Source organism: Mobula hypostoma, chromosome 12 (assembly GCF_963921235.1).
Source record: "Mobula hypostoma chromosome 12, sMobHyp1.1, whole genome shotgun sequence".
NCBI lineage: Eukaryota > Metazoa > Chordata > Chondrichthyes > Myliobatiformes > Myliobatidae > Mobula > Mobula hypostoma.
In genome coordinates, this window is record NC_086108.1 from 935,899 (window position 1) to 955,004 (window position 19,106).

The following is a 19,106-nucleotide window of genomic DNA, read 5'->3' on the forward strand; positions in this document are numbered from 1 at the left end:
CATTGCAGACTTCAGTAGTTGGGAAGATGTTGGAGTCCATTTTTAATTACGAGGTTTCAGGGCACTTGGAGGCACATGATAGAATAAGCCAAAGTCTGCATAGTTTCCTTAAGGGGAGATCTTTCCTGGCAAGTCTGTTGGAATTCTTTGAGGAAAGAATAGGCAGGAGAGTTGGTAGATGTTGTTAATTTAGATTTTCAGAAGGTCCTTGACAAGGTGCCACACACGAGAGCAACTTAAGAGTCCATGATATAACAGGAGAGATACTAGCATGGACAGAAGATTAGCCAAACGGCAGGAGGCAAAGAGTGGGAATAAAGGGGCCCTCTCCTGGCTGGCTGCCGGTGACCATTGTGGTCTGCTGGGGTGGGTGTTGGGATCGCTTCTTTTCACATATGTCAGTGATTTGGATGACAGAATTGATGGCCTTGTGGCCAAGTTTGCTGACAATACGAATGCAGCCCCCTGACCGGGTCCATAAGCAAATTTGGCTTGTTGGCTGGCTCTGCTAACAGCCACGTGACTCAATGGGAAAAAGGTTACCTTCTACAAACAATATATGTCTAGGGTCAGTATAATTTGGGGTTCAATCAAACAGGAACGTTGTGATGAAGAAACCTCAATTGGAATGAATGCTGTGTAAATACTACCTGTGCACAATTATTGGTTGGCAAGAAATAACAGATTGTGCACCATACAAAAATTTAAAGTAGATTTACTAATTTCAACTTTATTAAACAGCTATTAAGAGAAAGAAAAGAAAGAAAAAATAAATTAAAAAACCCTTTACAGTTAAACCAGTCTAAATGTGTACACAATATTGGAGCTTGTATCTTCCAAACCTGGGTGTTCAGGGTTGTATTTCATACTCATGGTGAGATACCCATGGTCTGCATGAAAACACATGCCATCTTTTCAGACTCCCCTCATAAGCATCTCGAGTAAGTGGGATCTCTCTCTCAAGAGTATTGTGTTCCTTCTTGGAGCCATTGATCTGCACAAAGCACTTCTTGCAACGGGCCTCTCCTTCCCACAGCATTCTGAGGCATCTTTCCTGCTGTCCTCTTCTGAGCTCCCGCCAAAAAGACCCCAAACCAGAGTACTGTCCGTTACAAATCTCGCTCCACTCCGCCCCACTCTCTCTAGAACTTTCTCCTGATTCCACCATCCTGATTGGCTGACACAACATTCCTAAGTTAAACAGCAGGGCTTTTTATTTTGGCCGAAACTAATTGCAGAAACTGCTCAAATGAAATACCTACGGCATAGAAATCTTAACCAGGCCATTACATGAAGAAGGGGGAAGGGGTAAGTACTATTGAGAATGGGCAAAGAAGTGGCAGATGAATATCGGTAGGGAAGTGTATGGTCATGCACTTCGGTAGAAGGAATAAAGGCACAGACTCATTTCTACGTGAGGAGAAAGTTCAAAAATTAGCAGTGCAAAGGGACTTGAGAGTCCTTCTGCAGGAGTCCCTTAAAAATTAACTTGCAGGTTGAGTTGGTGATGAGGAAGGCAAATGCAATGTTAGCATTAATTTCAAGAGAACTAGGATATAAGAGCAAGGATGTGATATATTGTGAGCAGTTTTGGGTCCCTTGTCTAATAAGAGATATGTTGGCGTTGGAGAGGGTCCAGAGGAGGTTCTTGAGAATGATTCCAGCAATGAAAGTTAACATATGGGGAGCATTTGATGGCTCTAGTTCTGTACTTGCTGGAGTTTAGAAGAATGGGGGAGGATATTACTGAACCCTATGGAATATTGAAAGGCCTAAATAGAGTGGACGTGGAGAGGATGTTTCCTGTATTTAGTGAGTATAGGACCTGAGGGTAAAGCCTCTGAATAGAGGGATTTCCATTTAGAACAGAGGTGAGGAAGAATTTCTTTAGCCAATAGGTAGTGAATATATTAAATTCATTGTCATAGATGGCTGTGGAGGACAAGCCCTTGGGTATATTTAAAGTGGAGATTGGTAGTGTTTTGATTAGTCAGGGCATCAAAAGTTACGGGGAAAAGACAGAAGAGTGGGTTGAGAGGGGTAATAGATCAACTATGATGGAATGGCAGAGCAGACTTAATGGCCAGATGGCATAATTCTGCTCCAATGACTTAATGGTATATACACATTCATGGGAAAAATACCCGAGGAAAATTCTGGAGCTGTCATCCGTAAGGCAGTCCTACATTGAGATCAACGCTGACTGGTAACTCCTGAAACGCTGCTGGTGCCAAACTGTATCGGGCTCTGCAGTTCCTTTAGATTCATTAGCTGCATGGAGAGGGGAGCTTACTACATAGGCAACAGCATGCTCTCCATATCGTACTGCCCTGGCTTGCGTATCAACTGGCGGTAACAACGTAAGCAGCTAGGACATAACAACCTGCCAAAGAAGGGCCTCATCTGGCCTCAACATATTCCTACACTAATCCCACCTCATTTCATCCACTTTACTACAGTTAATGGAGCCGCCATCTTGCAGCTATAGTGACCTGAAATATCGCGTCAGCAGCTATATTTCATTAGGAGTTTGAGATTTGGTATGTCACCAAAGACACTCGCAAATTTCTACAGATGTGTGTATCATGGAGAGCGTTCTAACAGGCTGCATCACCGTCATGGATAGCCTCCAAACTAATGGCATGAACATCGATTTCTTGAACTTTCAGTAATGCCCCGCCGCCTCCTTCACCAGTCCCCATCCTCCTTTCCTTCTCTCACCTTATCTCCTTGCCTGCCCATCGCCTCCCTCTGGTGCTCTTCCCCCCTTTTCTTTCTTTCATGGCCTTCTATCCCCACCTATCAGACTCCCCGTTTAAAGCTCTGTATCTCTTTCACCAATCAACTTCCCAGCTGCTTACTTCATCCCTGCACCTCCCGTTTTCACCTATCACCTTGAGTTCTCTCTTCCTTCCCCCACCTTTTCAATCTACTCCTTATCTTTTTTTTCTCCAGTCCTGCTGAAGGGTCTCGGCCCGAATCGTCGACTGTACTTTTTTCCATAGATGCTGCCTGGCCTGCTGAGTTCCTCCAGCGCTTTGTGTGTGTTGCTCGGATTTCCAGCATCTGCAGATTTTCTCTTTCTTTGCATCGCTGTCTGGTATGGGGTGTGGGGGAAACAACTGCACAGGACTGAAATAAGCTGCAGAGAGGTATAAACTTGGTCAGTTCTGTTATGACAATAAAGTATAAAGTAAAGTATAAGTATGAGCACTAGCCTCCGCAGAATCCAGGACACCTTCATGGAGTGATGTCTCAAAAACAAGCGGCATCCATCATTAAGGGCCCCCATCGCCCACGTTCTCATTGTTACCAACAGAGGGGAGGGACAGGAGCCTGAAGGCACACACTCAAACAATTCAGGAACAGCTTCTTCCCCTCTGCCATCCAATTTCTGACCGGACAATGAATCCGTGAACACTACCTCACTAATTTGCTTTCGCTCTTTGTACTGCTTATTTAACATTTTTAATATATACTGTAATTTGCAGTTTTTATTATTATGTATTGCATTGTACTGATACTACATAACAACAAATTTTACGACATATGCCGCTGATATTAAACCTGATACTGATTCTGAATCTGGTCCAATCCTGACTCGTGTGTGTGGAGTTTGTATGCTCTACCCATGATCCTGTGGCAGGTCCAGCTTCTCTCATGTCCCAAGTTGTCCCTCGTATGTAAATAATGGATAGAATCCAGGCAAAATTAAAGGGAAACATAAATAATGAGAGACTGCAGATGCTGGAAATCCAGAGCGATACACACAAACCGCTGATGGAACTCAGCAGGTCAGGCTCAGAATAAAGAGTCAACGTTTCGAACTGAGACTCATCCTCAGGACTGGAAAGGAAGGGGGAGTAGTTCAATCTGGCAGGATATATGTGACACACACAAAATGGTAGAGGAACTCAACAGGTCAGGAAGCATCTATATAAATGAATAAACAGTCAACGTTTTGGGCTGAGTTCCTTAAAAGCAATGTTGGGGGAAATGAAATGGGATTAGTGTGGATGGGTGCTTGATGGTCAGAATGGACCTGACGGGCCAAACTGCCTGTTTCCATATGGTATCACTTGACACCTCTCCTGTTTGATCAGGAATGCACTGTTCTGTGCTATAGTACAATTTCACAGTAACTGCACGCCTCTCGATATTACTCAGACTTCATGATGATGAACAGGTGACTTTTGATGTTCTAAATGACTCTTAATAGCAGCCTAAACCTTCCCTCTCAAATAGCCCTCCATTTTTCTATCATCCATGTGCCTAACTAATGTGTCTGCACTACAGGGGGTTTTATGCCATGAAGCCTTACCTTTGACTGAGGGGTCTGTGAACCTGCTCTTATGTATCCGGCAGTGCGTTCCATGCACCGACTGCTCTCTGTGTAAAAGAAAATATACCTCTCACGTCAACACACACAAGATGCTGGAGGAACTCAGCAGGTCAGGCAGCATCTATGGAAATAAACAGGTAGTCAATTTCTCAGCCCTGAAGAGGGGTCTTGGCCAAAACATCGACTGCTTATTCACTTCCATAAATGCAGCCTGACCTGCTGAATTCCTCCAGAATATTGAATGTGTTGCTCTGGATTTCCAACAACTGCTGACTTCCTGGTGTTTACGATTTACCTCTCACTACCCCCATACTTTCCTCCAGTCACCTTAACATAACGCCCTTTCATATTAGCCATTTCTGCCTTGGGGAAGAGTCTTTGGCTGTCCACTCGATTCTCCTGAGTGTTGAGGAATTGAGTTAACTCTTTGAATTAGATCAGTCTGCTATTAAACCTAATTTCCCAGTTGTGGATCTATCCACAGTGCTTGAGTGATCATAGTCCGATGTAACGAGTTGTCCTGTGGCGTTTGCTGATGTTCTAGGTCACAGTCTGAGTCCAGCTCAGGGACGAGGTCACGGTCGCGATCGAACTCGCCTACCCACGAGGAGAAGATCACCTACATCACAAGCTTTGGCGGCAGTGAGGACGAGGGCGGATCGATGGCGCAGACTGGGGTGACCTCTGCCAAGGCCCCAATTGGCAGGCATCGGAACTCCAACACGCAGCAGGGCTCTGGCACAGGTCATGCCAGCTCCTCCCGGTCGGTAACTTTCAAAATCTTTCCTTTTCCATTCCCAAAGCCACTGATTTTGCTGCTAGAGGGAAAGGTCAGGACTTCTAAAGAATGAAGGTTTTGCAGCCAATCATCTCATAGCGTTCAGACAGATTGGGAGAATGGGCAAAGCAGTGGCAGTTGGAGTGCAGTGTGGTCATGCCCTTTGGTAGAGGGAATAAAACTGTAGACTATTTTCTAAACAAGGAGCGAATTCAGAAATCGGAGGTGCAAAAGGACCTAAGAGCCCTAGTGCAGGATTCCCTAAAGGTCAACTTGCAGGTTGCGTCGGTGGTAAGGAAAGCAAATGCACTGTGGGCATTCATTTCAAGAGCACTAGAATATAAAAGCAAGGATTTGATGCTGAGGCTTTATAAGGCATTTGTAGATTGCTCTTGGAGTATTGTGAGCGGATTTAGGCCCCTTCATCTAAGAAAAGATGTGCTGGCGTTGGCAAAGGTCCAGAGGAGGCTCATGTAAATGATCTCGGAAATGAAATGGTTAGCATTTGAATCTGGGCCTGTACTCATTGGAGTTTAGAAGAATGAGGGGAGATCTCATTGAAACCTACCGAACACTGAAAGGGGTAGATAGAGTGGATGTGGAGAGGATGTTTCCTATGGTGGGGGAGACTTGGACCAGCGGGTACAGTCTCAGAATACAAGGATGTCCCTTTTGAACAGAGATGAAGAATTTTTGTTGCCAGAGGATGATGAATCTGTTGAATTTATTGCCACAGACAGCTGTGGAGGCAAAGTTATGGGGTATATTTGAAGTAGAGGTTGATACATTCTTGATTAGTCAGGGTGTTAATGGTTTCAGGTAGAAGGAAGGAGAATGGGGTAGAGAGGGAAAATAAATCAGCCCTGATTGAATAGCAAAACAGATTCGATGAGCTGAATGTCCTAATTCTGCACCTGTGTTCTTTGATGTATAACCTTGCCCTGAGAAATGGCAGCCTCTTGAACGGTGCAGATTGTTTGCATTAACGAGCCGAGAAGATTAGGGCAATTGATACCAAACATGGCTTTTTAAAGCATCATCATCATAGAGAGAAGGTCAAGAGTTCAGTATAAACAGATTTGGTAAATGCATTTAACTGTCATGTGATGGAAAAGTATAGTGATTATACTCACATTTATACAGATGGTGTGAAGGAACCTGAAACAGGAGTGATAGGGTTTGGGGTGGTAATACCAGCAAAAGAAATTGGAATCAGCAGAAGAACATCTAATAAGTTAGGAGTGTTTACAGTGGAGATGCTGGCGGTGTTGGTTGCGTTGCAATGGGTGCAGAAAGCCAGACAAGTCAAAGCATTGATATGTTCAGATTCATCCTCAGTTCTAGCAAGTTTAAGGTCTTTTCACACAAACAGTCGGCAAGATGTACTTTATGAAGTCCTTCAGTTAGTTACAAGAATTGCAAATCAGGGAGGTCAGGTAAAATTTCTATGGGTTCCAGCACATGTAGGGGTGAAGGGGAATGAGAGGGTGGATGAGTTGGCAAAGAGGGCGTTAAAGAAAGAAAATGTGGAAATGCACATTAGTATCAGTAAAGCAGAGGTTAAGTGTGTAATCTCGGAAAAAGTCAACCGAATGTGGCAAGAAAGATGGGACGGGAGGGGAAAGGGAGGCATTTATATCAAATACAAAAGAGTGTTGCAGGTACGAGGGTAGGTAATGGAAACAGAAGAGAGGAAATTGTGTGGACTAGGTTAAGGCTGGGGCATTGAGCATTAAACAAAACATTGAAAATGATAGGGAAACACCAGACAGGATTGTGTGAGGAATGTCAGGAAGAGGAGTCAGTAGAACATCTAGTTTTGTGTTGCAGGAAGTATGGGATACAGAGAGAGATGATGAGAAATAAATTAAGGGAGTTGGGGATGCAGGAATTCACATTAAAAGGGTTGCTGGGCATGGGTGAGAGAGCACAAGTCCGGGTATTTTTAGCATTTTTAAGGGGTACAGGGGTTTTTTATAGAATATGGCGAATAAACAGGAATAGGATACTAGGGTGGTCAAAGATGGGAGGGTGAAGTGTAGGTTTGTGTGTGTGTGTGTGTGATTGGGTGAAGGGATTTAGAATGTATGTCTAGTGCACATTCTGGAGCAGAGGGTGGCGGTAATGCACCATTAAACTGGATGCCAACCGCCGTAAAACAAGATACAGACAGACAGACACAGCTAGTGGTAGGCTCACATTTCAGCAATCCTGAACACTGATGCTGTGTGTGACCGCATGAGGTTCTCATGGCCACTGCAGCTTCCTGCCACATCCCAGAGCTGTGTAGGTTGGTAGATTTAATTGGTCGCTGTATATTGCTGCTGATATCGGAGTGAACGGTTGAATCTTTGGGGAATTAAGAGAAAGCAAAATGGGATCTGTGTAAATTAGTACTCGATGGAGGGTGCAGTGGCTGAAGGGCCAGTTTCTGTGCTGTGTAACTTTGTGAAGACCTGTGATGTCCAAGGGAGCTATTGATGGTGTCTAGTTACTAGAAGTTGGACAGTTGGTGTAGTAAGCCATGAGCCACTTGCGCTTCTTGTGCCCACATGTCCATAAGACATAGGAGCAGAAATAGGCCATTTGATCTGTTGTAACGTGAATAAAGTCACTGGAGAGATACTGAAGCTGGATACAGAAGTGTTCTATTCAACAAAAACATACAACAGGCATCATATTGAGACACTCTTGGTGGAAGAGGCCTCCCCATCAAATATTACATGACATTTTTATATGCTAAATATAAAAGCAGGACAATTCTATAGTTATAATGTATCTACAATGCTTCCTTTGAGTTACACCTAGTTTTCATACAGCTCCTTCTCTGCACCCACACTCCAGACACCCAAAATGTACGTCAATCAGCATTGTCTGCTTTGTAATCAACTCCAGACCACAGCTCCAGGAAAACTTGTTCAGGGCTGCATGTTAAATTTAATCTACAATCCATGTTCATGTGTGAAGATTGGGGTGAAGCTAATATTTGCTATATACACTGACTCCAGAATACGTCTTAACATAACGTATTGAATCTGTTTCACTGAGCATGAATGACAATAGAACATGAGGATGAAATGTTTTTACTCAGTCATGTTAACCACAATACGATTCATCCCCTATTCCTCTTCTTGATGCTGTGGGACATGGAGCCTGAGTCCTAAGTTACACGGTTCAATGGTTGTATACAGTATACAACCTGAAATTCTTATTCTTCGCAGACAAACATGAAACAGAAAAACCCCAAAGAATGAATGACAGAAATATTACAACCCCAAAAGCTCCCTGTCCCCCTCCCACGCGCAAGTAGCAGCAAAAAGCATCAGCCCTCCCCCCACTTTCTCCAGCAAAAGCACGGACCTCCTTCCCCCCTTGCAGGCAGTAGCAAAGCCCCCAAAGAGACCTGGACCAAGAAGCCATCAAAAAACTACTATCCATTTTAACACTTCAACATGTCAGGCAGGCTGTCTTCTATAATCATAGAATGATACAGCGTGAAACAGGCCCCTCAGCCCACTGAGTCTGCGTTGACCTTCAAGCACCTGCGTTTACACTGTCCAACACTAACCCGTTTTATTATGTCTCGGAGAAATGTGGTTTCAAATGTTAGTGGTCCGAGTCTGTGTTGTGCACCTGTATGACCCAAGAGAGGTGTAAAATTTAAAATGAGCTGAAGTACAGGTATATAGGAAAGTGAATGGACTAATGGGCGGTGGGGTGGAGATATGTCTCTACCAAAGGAGATGTAAGGTGCTCCTTCACTCTGATAGTCTGCAGGTCATCCCTGGGCAAGGTGTGGCACCTGTTTAGTGACCTGGTCAGGGTCACGTGAGGCTGTGGGAGAAGGTGGTGGACGGTCATATGAGCAGCTGATGCATATCACAACTCCTGGTTATGTGACCACTGACGCCAAGTAGATAATCTCTGAAGATAATGGCTAGGGTCACTCGTCTTGTAAACACATTGCCTAGAAGAAGGCAGTGGCAAGCCACTTCCATAAAATTTGCCGAGAACAATCATGGTCGTGAGACCAAGATCGCCCACATCATACGACATGGCATATGATGATGATGAATGAACTATTCAGGGATTAAATCTGTACTTTCCATAATGGTTAAACTAGTGTGGATCATTCCACCTCTTTTCAGGGATTGGTAGGTCTGTTTGGTGTGAATATCAGAGTCACCTCACACGCTTTCATCAAGAGTGAAGCTTCATTCTGCCAGTCTGCTGGAGAGCCCCAAATCCATGGGGGTGAGTGGGGTTAAATAGTCGAGCACACATTTTGACCTGTGTTACTGAGTATAGAGGCAGAGGCGGGCAGGTCTACTCAAGTACTAAGCCTCACAAGCGATGGCAATGAATAGGGAAAATAAGTGGCAGGGAGGGAGAGGTGCCCAGATTATCAGTTGAAAGCCTGAAGTGCGCCCACGTCAGTGAAAGAGCTGGTGACTCAGCTCTGGATAACCACAGCCTGCTCCAGAGGGAATTACTTTTTCATGACAGTGACGATAAACACCGTTGCCATCAGATTGAATTTCAAATCCCTCGTACTAAAGTTCAAAGTAAATTTTATTATTAAAGTACACATATGTCACCATATAGAACCCTGAGATTCATTTTCCTGTGGACATGCTCAATAGAGGGCTAAGGATATCCTAGGTAATTTCTAAAGTAAGTACATGTTCAGCTGAATTGTGGGCTGAAGGGCCTGTATTGTGCTGTAGGTTTTCTATAAATCTATAGAATAATAATCATAACAGAATCAATGAAAGACTGCCTGACTAGGGCGTTCAACCAGAGTGCAGAAGACAACAAACCGCAAATACAAAAGGGAGAAACAACAGTCATAATAAATAAATAAATAATAAATATCGAGAACATGAGATGAAGAGTCCTTGAAAGAGAGTCCATAGATTGTGGGAACAGTTCAGTGATGAGATGAGTGAAGTTATCCCCTGTGGTTCAAGAGCCTGATGGTAATAACTGAACTTGGTGGTGTGAGTTCTTAGGCTCCTGTACCACCTTCCTGATGGCAGCAGCGAGGAGAGCGCATGGCTTGGATGGTGGGGTCCCTGATAATGGAGGCTGCTTTCCTGCGACAGTGTTTCAGGTGCCCAGTGGTGGGGTGAGCAGTGTCAACCACTTTTTGCAGGATCTTCCATGTCAGGGTATTGGTGTTTCCATATCAGGTTGCGATGCAGCCAGTTGATTTACCCTCCACTACACATCTATAGAAGTTTGTCAAAGCTTTAGATGCCCGAATCTTTGTAAACTTCTAAGGAAATAGAGGCACAGCTGTGCTTTCTTTATAATTGCACTTAAGTTCTGGGCCCAGAGAAGGTCCTTTGAAGTAATAATGCTGAGGAATTTTGAGGTTGCTAACCCTCTCCACATCTGATCCTTCTGAGAGGACTGCCTGATGGACCTCTGGTTTCCTTCTGAAGTCTATGATCAGTTCCTTGGTCTTGCGGGGTATTGAGTGGCACCACTCAGCCATACGAGACGATATGGATTGTGAGGTCTCCGTAAACCTCGATTTACTGTTTTAGTCTCTCTGCCCAGTGGAAGTGATTGTTTGGTAATCTGAGCGGGATTAGAGGCTAATGGGAAAGATGGTTTCCTACAACACAGTGTTATTTAAACTAGAGTGTGACTTAAACTTACAGTGTGCTGTCATTAATTTAGGGGAGTGTGTCTTGAAGAAATATAGAAAGATAAAAAAACTGCAGCACAATACAGGCCCTTCGGCCCACAATGCTGTGCCGAACATGTACTTACCTTAGAAATTACCTAAGCTTTCCCATAGCCCTCTATTTTTCTAAGCTCCATGTACCTATCCAGGAGTCTCTTAAAAGACCCTATTGTATCTGCCTCCACCACCGTCACCAGCAGCCCATTCCACACACTCGCCACTCTCTGTGTGAAAAAAACACTTCCTCCCGACATCTCCTCTGTACCTACTTCCAAGCACCTTAAAACTCGTAATAGCCATTTCAACCCTGGGAAAAAGCCTCTTGCTATCCACACGATCAATGCCTCTCATCATCTTATACACCTGTATACGGTCACCTTTCATCCTCCATCGCTCCAAGGCAATGGGACAGTCTGCAGTTCAACTTCTAAACCTAAGAGGTTCTGCATATGCTGGGAATCTTAATGCTGGAGGAACTCAGCAGGTCAGAGAGTATCTATGGAGAGGAATGGTTATAGCCCAAAGGAAGGAAGTGGGCAAAATCTAGAATAAGTGTTTGATGGCTCTGGACCTGTACTCACTGGAATTGAGAAGAATAAGGGGTGGCCTCATTGAAACCTATCGAATGATGAAAGGCCTCGATAAAGTGGATGTGACGAGGATTTTTCCTATACTGGGGAGTCTAAGACCAGAGGACACAGCGTCAGAATAGAGGGGTGTCCCTTTGGAACAAAGATGAGGAATTTCTTTAGCCAGAGAGTGGTGAATCTGTGGAATTCCTACCACAGATGAGGAGGCCAAGTCATGTGGTATATTCATTAGTTATCGTGTGTTATCTGTTCTACTGTGCTTTAGATTCTGGTTTGGAGAAATATTGTCTTGTTTCTATATACATTATAACCATATAACAATTACAGCACGGAGACAGGCCATCTCGGCCCTTCTAGTCCGTGCCAAACTCTTACTCTCACCTAGTCCCACCGACCTGCACTCAGCCCATAACCCTCCATTCCTTTCCTGTCCATATAGCTATCCAATTTAACTTTAAATGACAACATCAAACCTGCCTCAACCACTTCTGCTGGAAGCTCGTTCCACACAGCTACCACTCTCTGAGTAAAGAAGTTCCCCCTCATGTTACCCCTAAACTTTTGCCCTTTAACTCTCAACTCATGTCCTCTTGTTTGAATCTCAATGGAAAAGGCCTATCCACGTCAACTCTATCTATCCCCCTCATAATTTTAAATACCTCTATCAAGTCCCCCCTCAACCTTCTACGTTCCAAAGAATAAAGACCCAACTTGTTTAACCTTTCTCTGTAACTTAGGAGATGAAACCCAGGTAACATTCTAGTAAATCTTCTCTGTACTCTCTCAATTTTGTTGACATCTTTCCTATAATTCGGTGACCAGAACTGTACACAATACTTCAAATTTGGCCTTACCAATGCCTTGTACAATTTTAACATTACATCCCAACTCCTATACTCAATGCTCAAATTTATAAAGGCCAGTATACCAAAAGCTTTCTTCACCACCCTATCCACATGAGATTCCACCTTCAGGGAACTATGCACCATTATTCCTAGATCCCTCTGTTCTACTGCATTCTTCAATGCCCTGCCATTTACCATGTATGTCCTAATTTGATTAGCCCTACCAAAACGTAGCACCTCACATTTATCAGCATTAAACTCCATCTGCCATCTTTCAGCCCGCTCTTCTAACTGGCCTAAATGTCTCTGCAAGCTTTGAAAACCTACTTCATTATCCACAACTCCACCTATCTTAGTATCATCTGCATACTTACTAATCCAATTTACCACCCCATCATCCAGATCATTAATGTATATGACAAACAGCATTGGACCCAGTACAGATCCCTGAGGCACACCACTAGTCACCGGCCTCCAATCTGACAAACAGTTATCCACCACTACTCTCTGGCATCTCCCATTCAGCCACTGCTGAATCCATTTTACTACTTCAATATTAATACCTAATGATTGAACCTTCCTAACTAACCTTCCGTGTGGAACCTTGTCAAAGGCCTTACTGAAGTCCATATAGACAACATCCACTACTTTACCCTCGTCAACTTTCCTAGTAGCCTCTTCAAGAAATTCAATAAGATTTGTCAAACATGACTTTCCACGTACAAATCCATTTTGACTGTTCCTAATCAGACCCTGTCTATCCAGATGATTATATATACCATCTCTAAGAATACTTTCCATCAATTTACCCACCACTGACGTCAAACTCACAGGCCGATAATTGCTAGGTTTAGTCTTAGAACCCTTTTTAAACAATGGAACAACATGAGCAATACGCCAATCCTCCAGCACCATCCCCGTTTCTAATGACATTTGAAATATTTCTGTCAGAGCCCCTGCTATTTCTACACTAATTTCCCTCAAGGTCCTAGGGAATATCCTGTCAGGACCCAGAGACTTATCCACTTTTATATTCCTTAAAAGCGCCAGTACTTCCTCTTCTTTAATCATCATTGTTTCTATTACTTCCCTACCTGTTTCCCTTACGTTACACAATTCAATATCCTTCTCTTTAGTGAATACCGAAGAAAAGAAATTGTTCAAAATCTCCCTCATCTCTTTCGGCTCCACATATAGCCGTCCACTCTGATTCTCTAAGGGACCAATTTTATCCCTCACTATCCTTATGCTATTAATATAACTGTAGAAACCCTTTGGATTTAGTTTTACCTTACTTGCCAAAGCAACCTCTTATCTTCTTTTAGCTTTTTTAATTCCTTTCTTAAGATTCTTTTTACATTCTTTATATTCCTCGAGCACCTCATTTACTCCAATTTGCCTATATTTATTGTAGATCTCTCTTTTTTTCCGAACCAAGTTTCCAATATCCCTTGAAAACCACGGCTCTCTCAAACTTTTAACCTTTCCTTTCAACCTAACAGGAACATAAAGATTCTGTACCCTCAAAATTTCACCTTTAAATGACCTCCATTTCTCTATTACATACATCCTTCCCATAAAACAAATTGTAAGCACAAAATAATCTGCAGATGCTGGGGTCAAAGCAACACTCACGACAAGCTGGAGGAACTCAGCAGGTCGGGCAGCGTCCGTGGAAAAGATCGGTTGATGTTTCGGGCCGGAACCCTTCGTCAGGACTGTAGGGGGAAGGGGCAGAGGCCCTATAAAGCAGGTGGGGGGAGGGTGGGAAGGAGAAGGCTGGTAGGTTCCAGGTGAAAAACCAGTAAGGGGAAAGATAAAGGGCTGGGGGAAGGGAGGCAGGGAGGTGATAGGCAGGAAAGGTGAAGAAAGAATAGGGGAAAACACAATGGGTAGTAGAAGGAGGCGGAACCAAGAGGGAGGTGGTAGGCAGCTGGGGGAGGGGGCAGAGCGACATAGGGATAGAGGAAGGGAGGGGGAGGGAATTACCGGAAGTTGGAGAATTCTATGTTCATACCAAGGGGCTGGAGACTACCTAGATGATATATGAGGTGTTGCTCCTCCAACCTGAGTTTAGCCTCATCATGGCAGTAGAGGAGGCCATGTATGGACATATCTGAATGGGAGTGGGAAGCAGAGTTGAAGTGGGTGGCTACTGGGAGATCCTGTCTGTATTGACGGATGGAGCGGAGGTGCTCGACGAAGCGGTCCCCCAATCTGCGTCAGGTTTCACTGATGTAGAGGAGACCGCACTGGATGCAATAGATGACCCCAATAGACTCACAAGTGAAGTGTTGTCTCACCTGGAAGTACTGTTTGGGGCCCTGAATGGTGGCAAGAGAGGAGGTGTAGGGACAGCTGTAGCACTTGCGCTTACAGAGATAAGTGCCAGATGGGAGATCCGTAGGGAGGGACGTGTGGACCAGGGAGTCGTGGAGGGACCGATCCCTGCGGAAGGCAGAGAGGGGTGGAGAGGGAAAGATGTGCTTAGTGGCACATCGTAGTTGCATAAAACAAATTGTCCCAATCCACTCCTAAATCCTTTCGCATCTCCTCAAAGTTAGCCTTTCTCCAATCAAAAATCTCAACCCTGGGTCCAGTCCTATCCTTCTCCATAATTATATTGAGAGACAAATGGCGTTGTGATCACTGGACCCGAAGTGCACCCTAACACATACCTCTGTCACCTGACCTATCTCATTCCCTAAAAGGAGATCTAACACTGCCCCTTTTCTAGTTGTTACCTGTATGTATTGCTGCAAAAACCTATCTTGCACAGATTTTACGAACTCCAAACCATCCAGCCCTTTTATAGAATATGTTTCCCAGTCTATGTGTGGAAAATTAAAATCTCCCACAATCACAACCTTGTGCTTACAACAAATATCTGCTATCTCTTTACAAATTTGCTCCTCCAATTCTCGCTCCCCGTTAGGTGGTCTATAATACATCCCTATAAGCGTTACTACACCTTTCCCATTCCTCAATTCCGCCCAAATAGCCTCCCTAGACGAGTCCTCTAATCTATCCTGCCAAAGCACCGCTGTAATATTTTCTCTGACAAGCAATGCAACACCTCCCCCTCTTGCCCCACCGATTCTATCACAGCTGAAGCAATGAAATCCAGGAATATTTAGTTGCCAATCACACCCCTCCTGCAACCATGTTTCACTAATAGCTACAACATCATATTTCCAGGTATCAATCCATGCTCTAAGCTCATCCACCTTTCTTACAATGCTCCCAGCATTAAAATAGATGCATTTAAGAAACTCTCCACCTCTTACTCTCTGTTTATCCCGAATGGTGCAAACAACTTTGTTATCTTTTTCTTCCTTCTCCCCTACATCTTCAGTCCCAGTGCTTCCGTCCTCTGTCCCCTGCCCACCCTCCCTCACACACCGTCCACCAGCTCTCTCCATCTGTGAACCAACCTCCTCCCTCCTAATCTCTTCAATTTGATTCCCACCCCCCAACCATTCTAGTTTAAAGTCTCCCCAGTAGCCTTCGCAAATCTCCCTGCCAGGATATTGGTCCCCCTAGGATTCAAGTGCAACCTGTCCTTTTTGTACAGGTCACACCTGCACCAAAAGAGGTCCCAATGATCCAGAAACTTGAATCCCTGTCCCCTGTTCCAATCCCTCAGCCACACATTTATCCTCCACCTCATTCCATTCCTACTCTCACTGTTGCGTGGCACAGGCAGTAATCCCGAGATTACTACCTTTGCAGTCCTTCTTCTCAACTCCCTTCCTAACTCCCTATATTCTCCTTTCCCTTTTCCTACCTATGTCATTGGTACCTATATGTACCACAACCGCTGGCTCCTCACCGTCCCACTTCAGGATATCTTGGACGCAATCAGAAACATCCCGGACCCTGGCACCAGGGAGGCAAACTACCATCTGGGTCTCCTGACTGCGTCCACAGAATCGCCTATCTGACCCCCTTACTATCGAGTCCCCTATTACTACTGCCCTCCTCTTCCTTTCCCTACCCTTCTGAGCTACAGGACCAGACTCTGTGCCGGAGCCACGGCCACTGTCGCTTCCCCCGGCTAGGCTGTCCTCCCCCAGTAGTACTCAAACAGGAGTACTTATTGTGAAGGGGCACAGCCACTGGGGTACTCTCTATTACCTGACTCTTCCCCTTCCCCCTCCTAACCGTGACCCACTTGTCTGCCTCCCGTGGCCCTGGTGTGACCACCTGCCTGTAACTCCTCTCTATCAACTCCTCACTCTCCCTGATCAGACGAAGGTCATCGAGCTTCAGCTCCAGTTCCCTAACACGGTCCCTTAGGAGCTGCATCTTGGTGCACCTGGCGCAGATGTGGACGTCCGAGAGGCTTGGAGGCTCCAGGACCTCCCACATCCGACACTGAGAACAACAAGCTGCCCTCACACTCATACTTCCCCCTTTCCTCAAACGACAGGAAAAATTGAAAACCAAACCTACTTTGTCTCGCCTGTTTCCGACTAAGCCTGTTGAGCCAAAGCCCTTAAGCCTTCACTCTGCTCCCGGCTCACTCCGCTGCTCGCAAAACGATGCTGCCTGCTGTATAAGGCTGTGTTCCTTTCAAATCTTCCGCGCTTCACTGCCTGACGTCACAAGCCTGTGCAGTCCTGCCTCTCTTAACTCCGATGATGAGAAGATATGATTATAAGATTATATGGTTATATATGTTATGTACATGTACAGTATATAGTTAAATGACAATAAACGTGAGTTAAAGCAGAGGCTGATAGATTCTTGATTGGTCAGGGCATGAAGGGATATGGCAAGAAGGCAGGAGGGAGATGGAGTCACCAGATGGACCAAGCAGACTCATTCTGCTCCTGTATCTTTGCTCTAATAAGAAGGTAGAGAGAAGGAGTGGAGTACAAGCTGGCAGGTGATAGCTGAGGCCAGGTGAGAGAGAAGGTGAGTGGATGGGTGGGAAGGGAGAGTGAAATAAGCTGGGAGGTGATAGGTGGAAGAATTGGGAATGGAAACAGAGAAGGGGTAGGGGAGAATTTACTAGGAATTAGAGAAATTGATATTCATGCCATCAGGTTGGAGGCTACCCAGATGGAACATGTAATGGTGCTCCTGCAACCTGCATTTGGCCTCATAGTGGCAGTAGAGGAGGCCATGAACAGACATGATAGAATGGGAATGGAAAGTCGAACTGAAATGAGTGACCACTGGGAAATCTTGCAGTGGACAGTTTTACTTAAACGTATGCATTATGATTAAAATGGGGCAATGTGACTTCAGTAGGATTGTGTGCAATGATGGCATAAAAAGTTTTTCAGGAGCTTGGGTAATAAAGGAAAGTATAAGGAGGTTGAACTTGTTGTCTTTGGAAGCAGAGTTTGAGATGATCCAGCTGAGATTTTTAAGCTTATAAATGAAAGTGGTATAATATTCAATGGACCAGTATAGCACAGGACAGACATTTCAGCCCATAAAGATGTACCAAATTAATTAACCTAATGATCCCTAATTACACTAATGTCTTCTGTCTGCATGTGGTCCATAAGACTCCATTCTCTATATATTCCTGTGCTTATCTAAGAGCCTCGTGTTTCTGAATTGCTGAGTGTGTGTCTTCAGGCTCCTGTACCTCCTTCTGGATGGCAGCAGTGAGAAGAAGGCATATCCTGGGTGGTGGGGGGTGCTTAATGATGGATGCCACCTTTCTGAGGTATCGCTACCTGAAGACGTCCTTGACACTACGGAGTTCTGGAGCTGACTAAGTTTACAAATGTGTGCAGTTTATTTTGATCCCATGCAGTAGACCCCTCTCCCCATACCAGATGGTGATGCAGCCAGTTAGAATGTTCTCCACTGTTCATCCGTAGAAATTTGGGAGTGACTGATGATACACCAAATCTCCTCAAACTCCTAATGAAATGTAGTCACTGTTGTGCTTTCTTTGTAGCTGCATCAATATGTTGGGTCCAGGTTATGTCCTCAGAGATGTTAATGTGCAGGAACTTGAAATTGCTGACTCTTTCCACTTCTGATCCCTCTATGAGGACTGGTGTGTGTTCCCTCACTTTACCCTTTCTGAAGTCCACTATCTTTCTGACATCTGAGTCCAATCAAACAGCTGATCTATCTCGCTCTGGTATGCTATGGAAGTCTAGCTTGCCTGTAGAATCAAAGCATTAAAGACAGCACCTGGCAATAGGGAATGGGAAGATCCCACAAATAGTTTACAGATGTGGGTCAATACAAGGCCTACTGGGAGATGTACTGACATGTACTGAGGTCTCATGCAGCTGAATAGCTTTGCTATGCTCTAGAAAGTATCAGGCAGTATTCCAGTTGTTGTAAGGTATTGGGTCCAAAGCTGGAGTGAGGGGTTTTGAGAGAGATGCGGAGGGTGGAAATTTCGAACAGAAATGAGGAGGAATTTCTTTAACCAGAGGATAGTGATCTGTGGAACTCTTTGTCACAGACAACTCTGGAGGCTAAATCATTGAGTATATTTAAGGCAGAGGTTGGTAGCTCTTGATTAGTCAGGGCATTATAGGTTATGGGGAAAAGCAGGAGAGTGGGGTTTAGAAGGACAGTGTTCCTAGTTTTAAAGAAAGGTCCCTAAAACATGGCGATGAATCAAATGGATTTAATTCTGGAATAGTTTATTTTATGTAAGATTGAAGGAGTCAGGCCTGCAGCTGAAACATTTCTCTAATCTTAGTCCGAACACCTCAGGTTCATTTGTTTGGTTTAAGGAGTGCATTCTCCAGGGACCGCTGCTGTGTTGTCTGAGTTGCAAATGGATACTGAATTGGGTGTTGTCTTGTGCTACATCTTGAATGCTTTTCTACATTAGAGCTGCAAATGGTGTTATGTAGAAATGGGCAAG

The 19,106-nt window shown here is 44.5% G+C and overlaps 1 protein-coding gene across 4 annotated transcripts in view; it reads left to right on the forward strand.

The window, feature by feature from the left end:
- Positions 1-19,106, forward strand: part of clasrp (CLK4-associating serine/arginine rich protein) — a 129,294-nt gene that overhangs the window by 53,205 nt on the left and 56,983 nt on the right. For all 4 annotated transcript variants that reach the window (XR_010019850.1, XM_063063478.1, XM_063063476.1 and 1 more), the window contains exon 12: positions 4,887-5,105. Coding sequence is in view for 3 of the 4 variants with exons in the window: in XM_063063478.1 (XP_062919548.1) it covers positions 4,887-5,105 (219 nt within the window). In the remaining variant the exon portion in view is untranslated. The remainder of the gene's footprint in view (positions 1-4,886; positions 5,106-19,106) is intronic.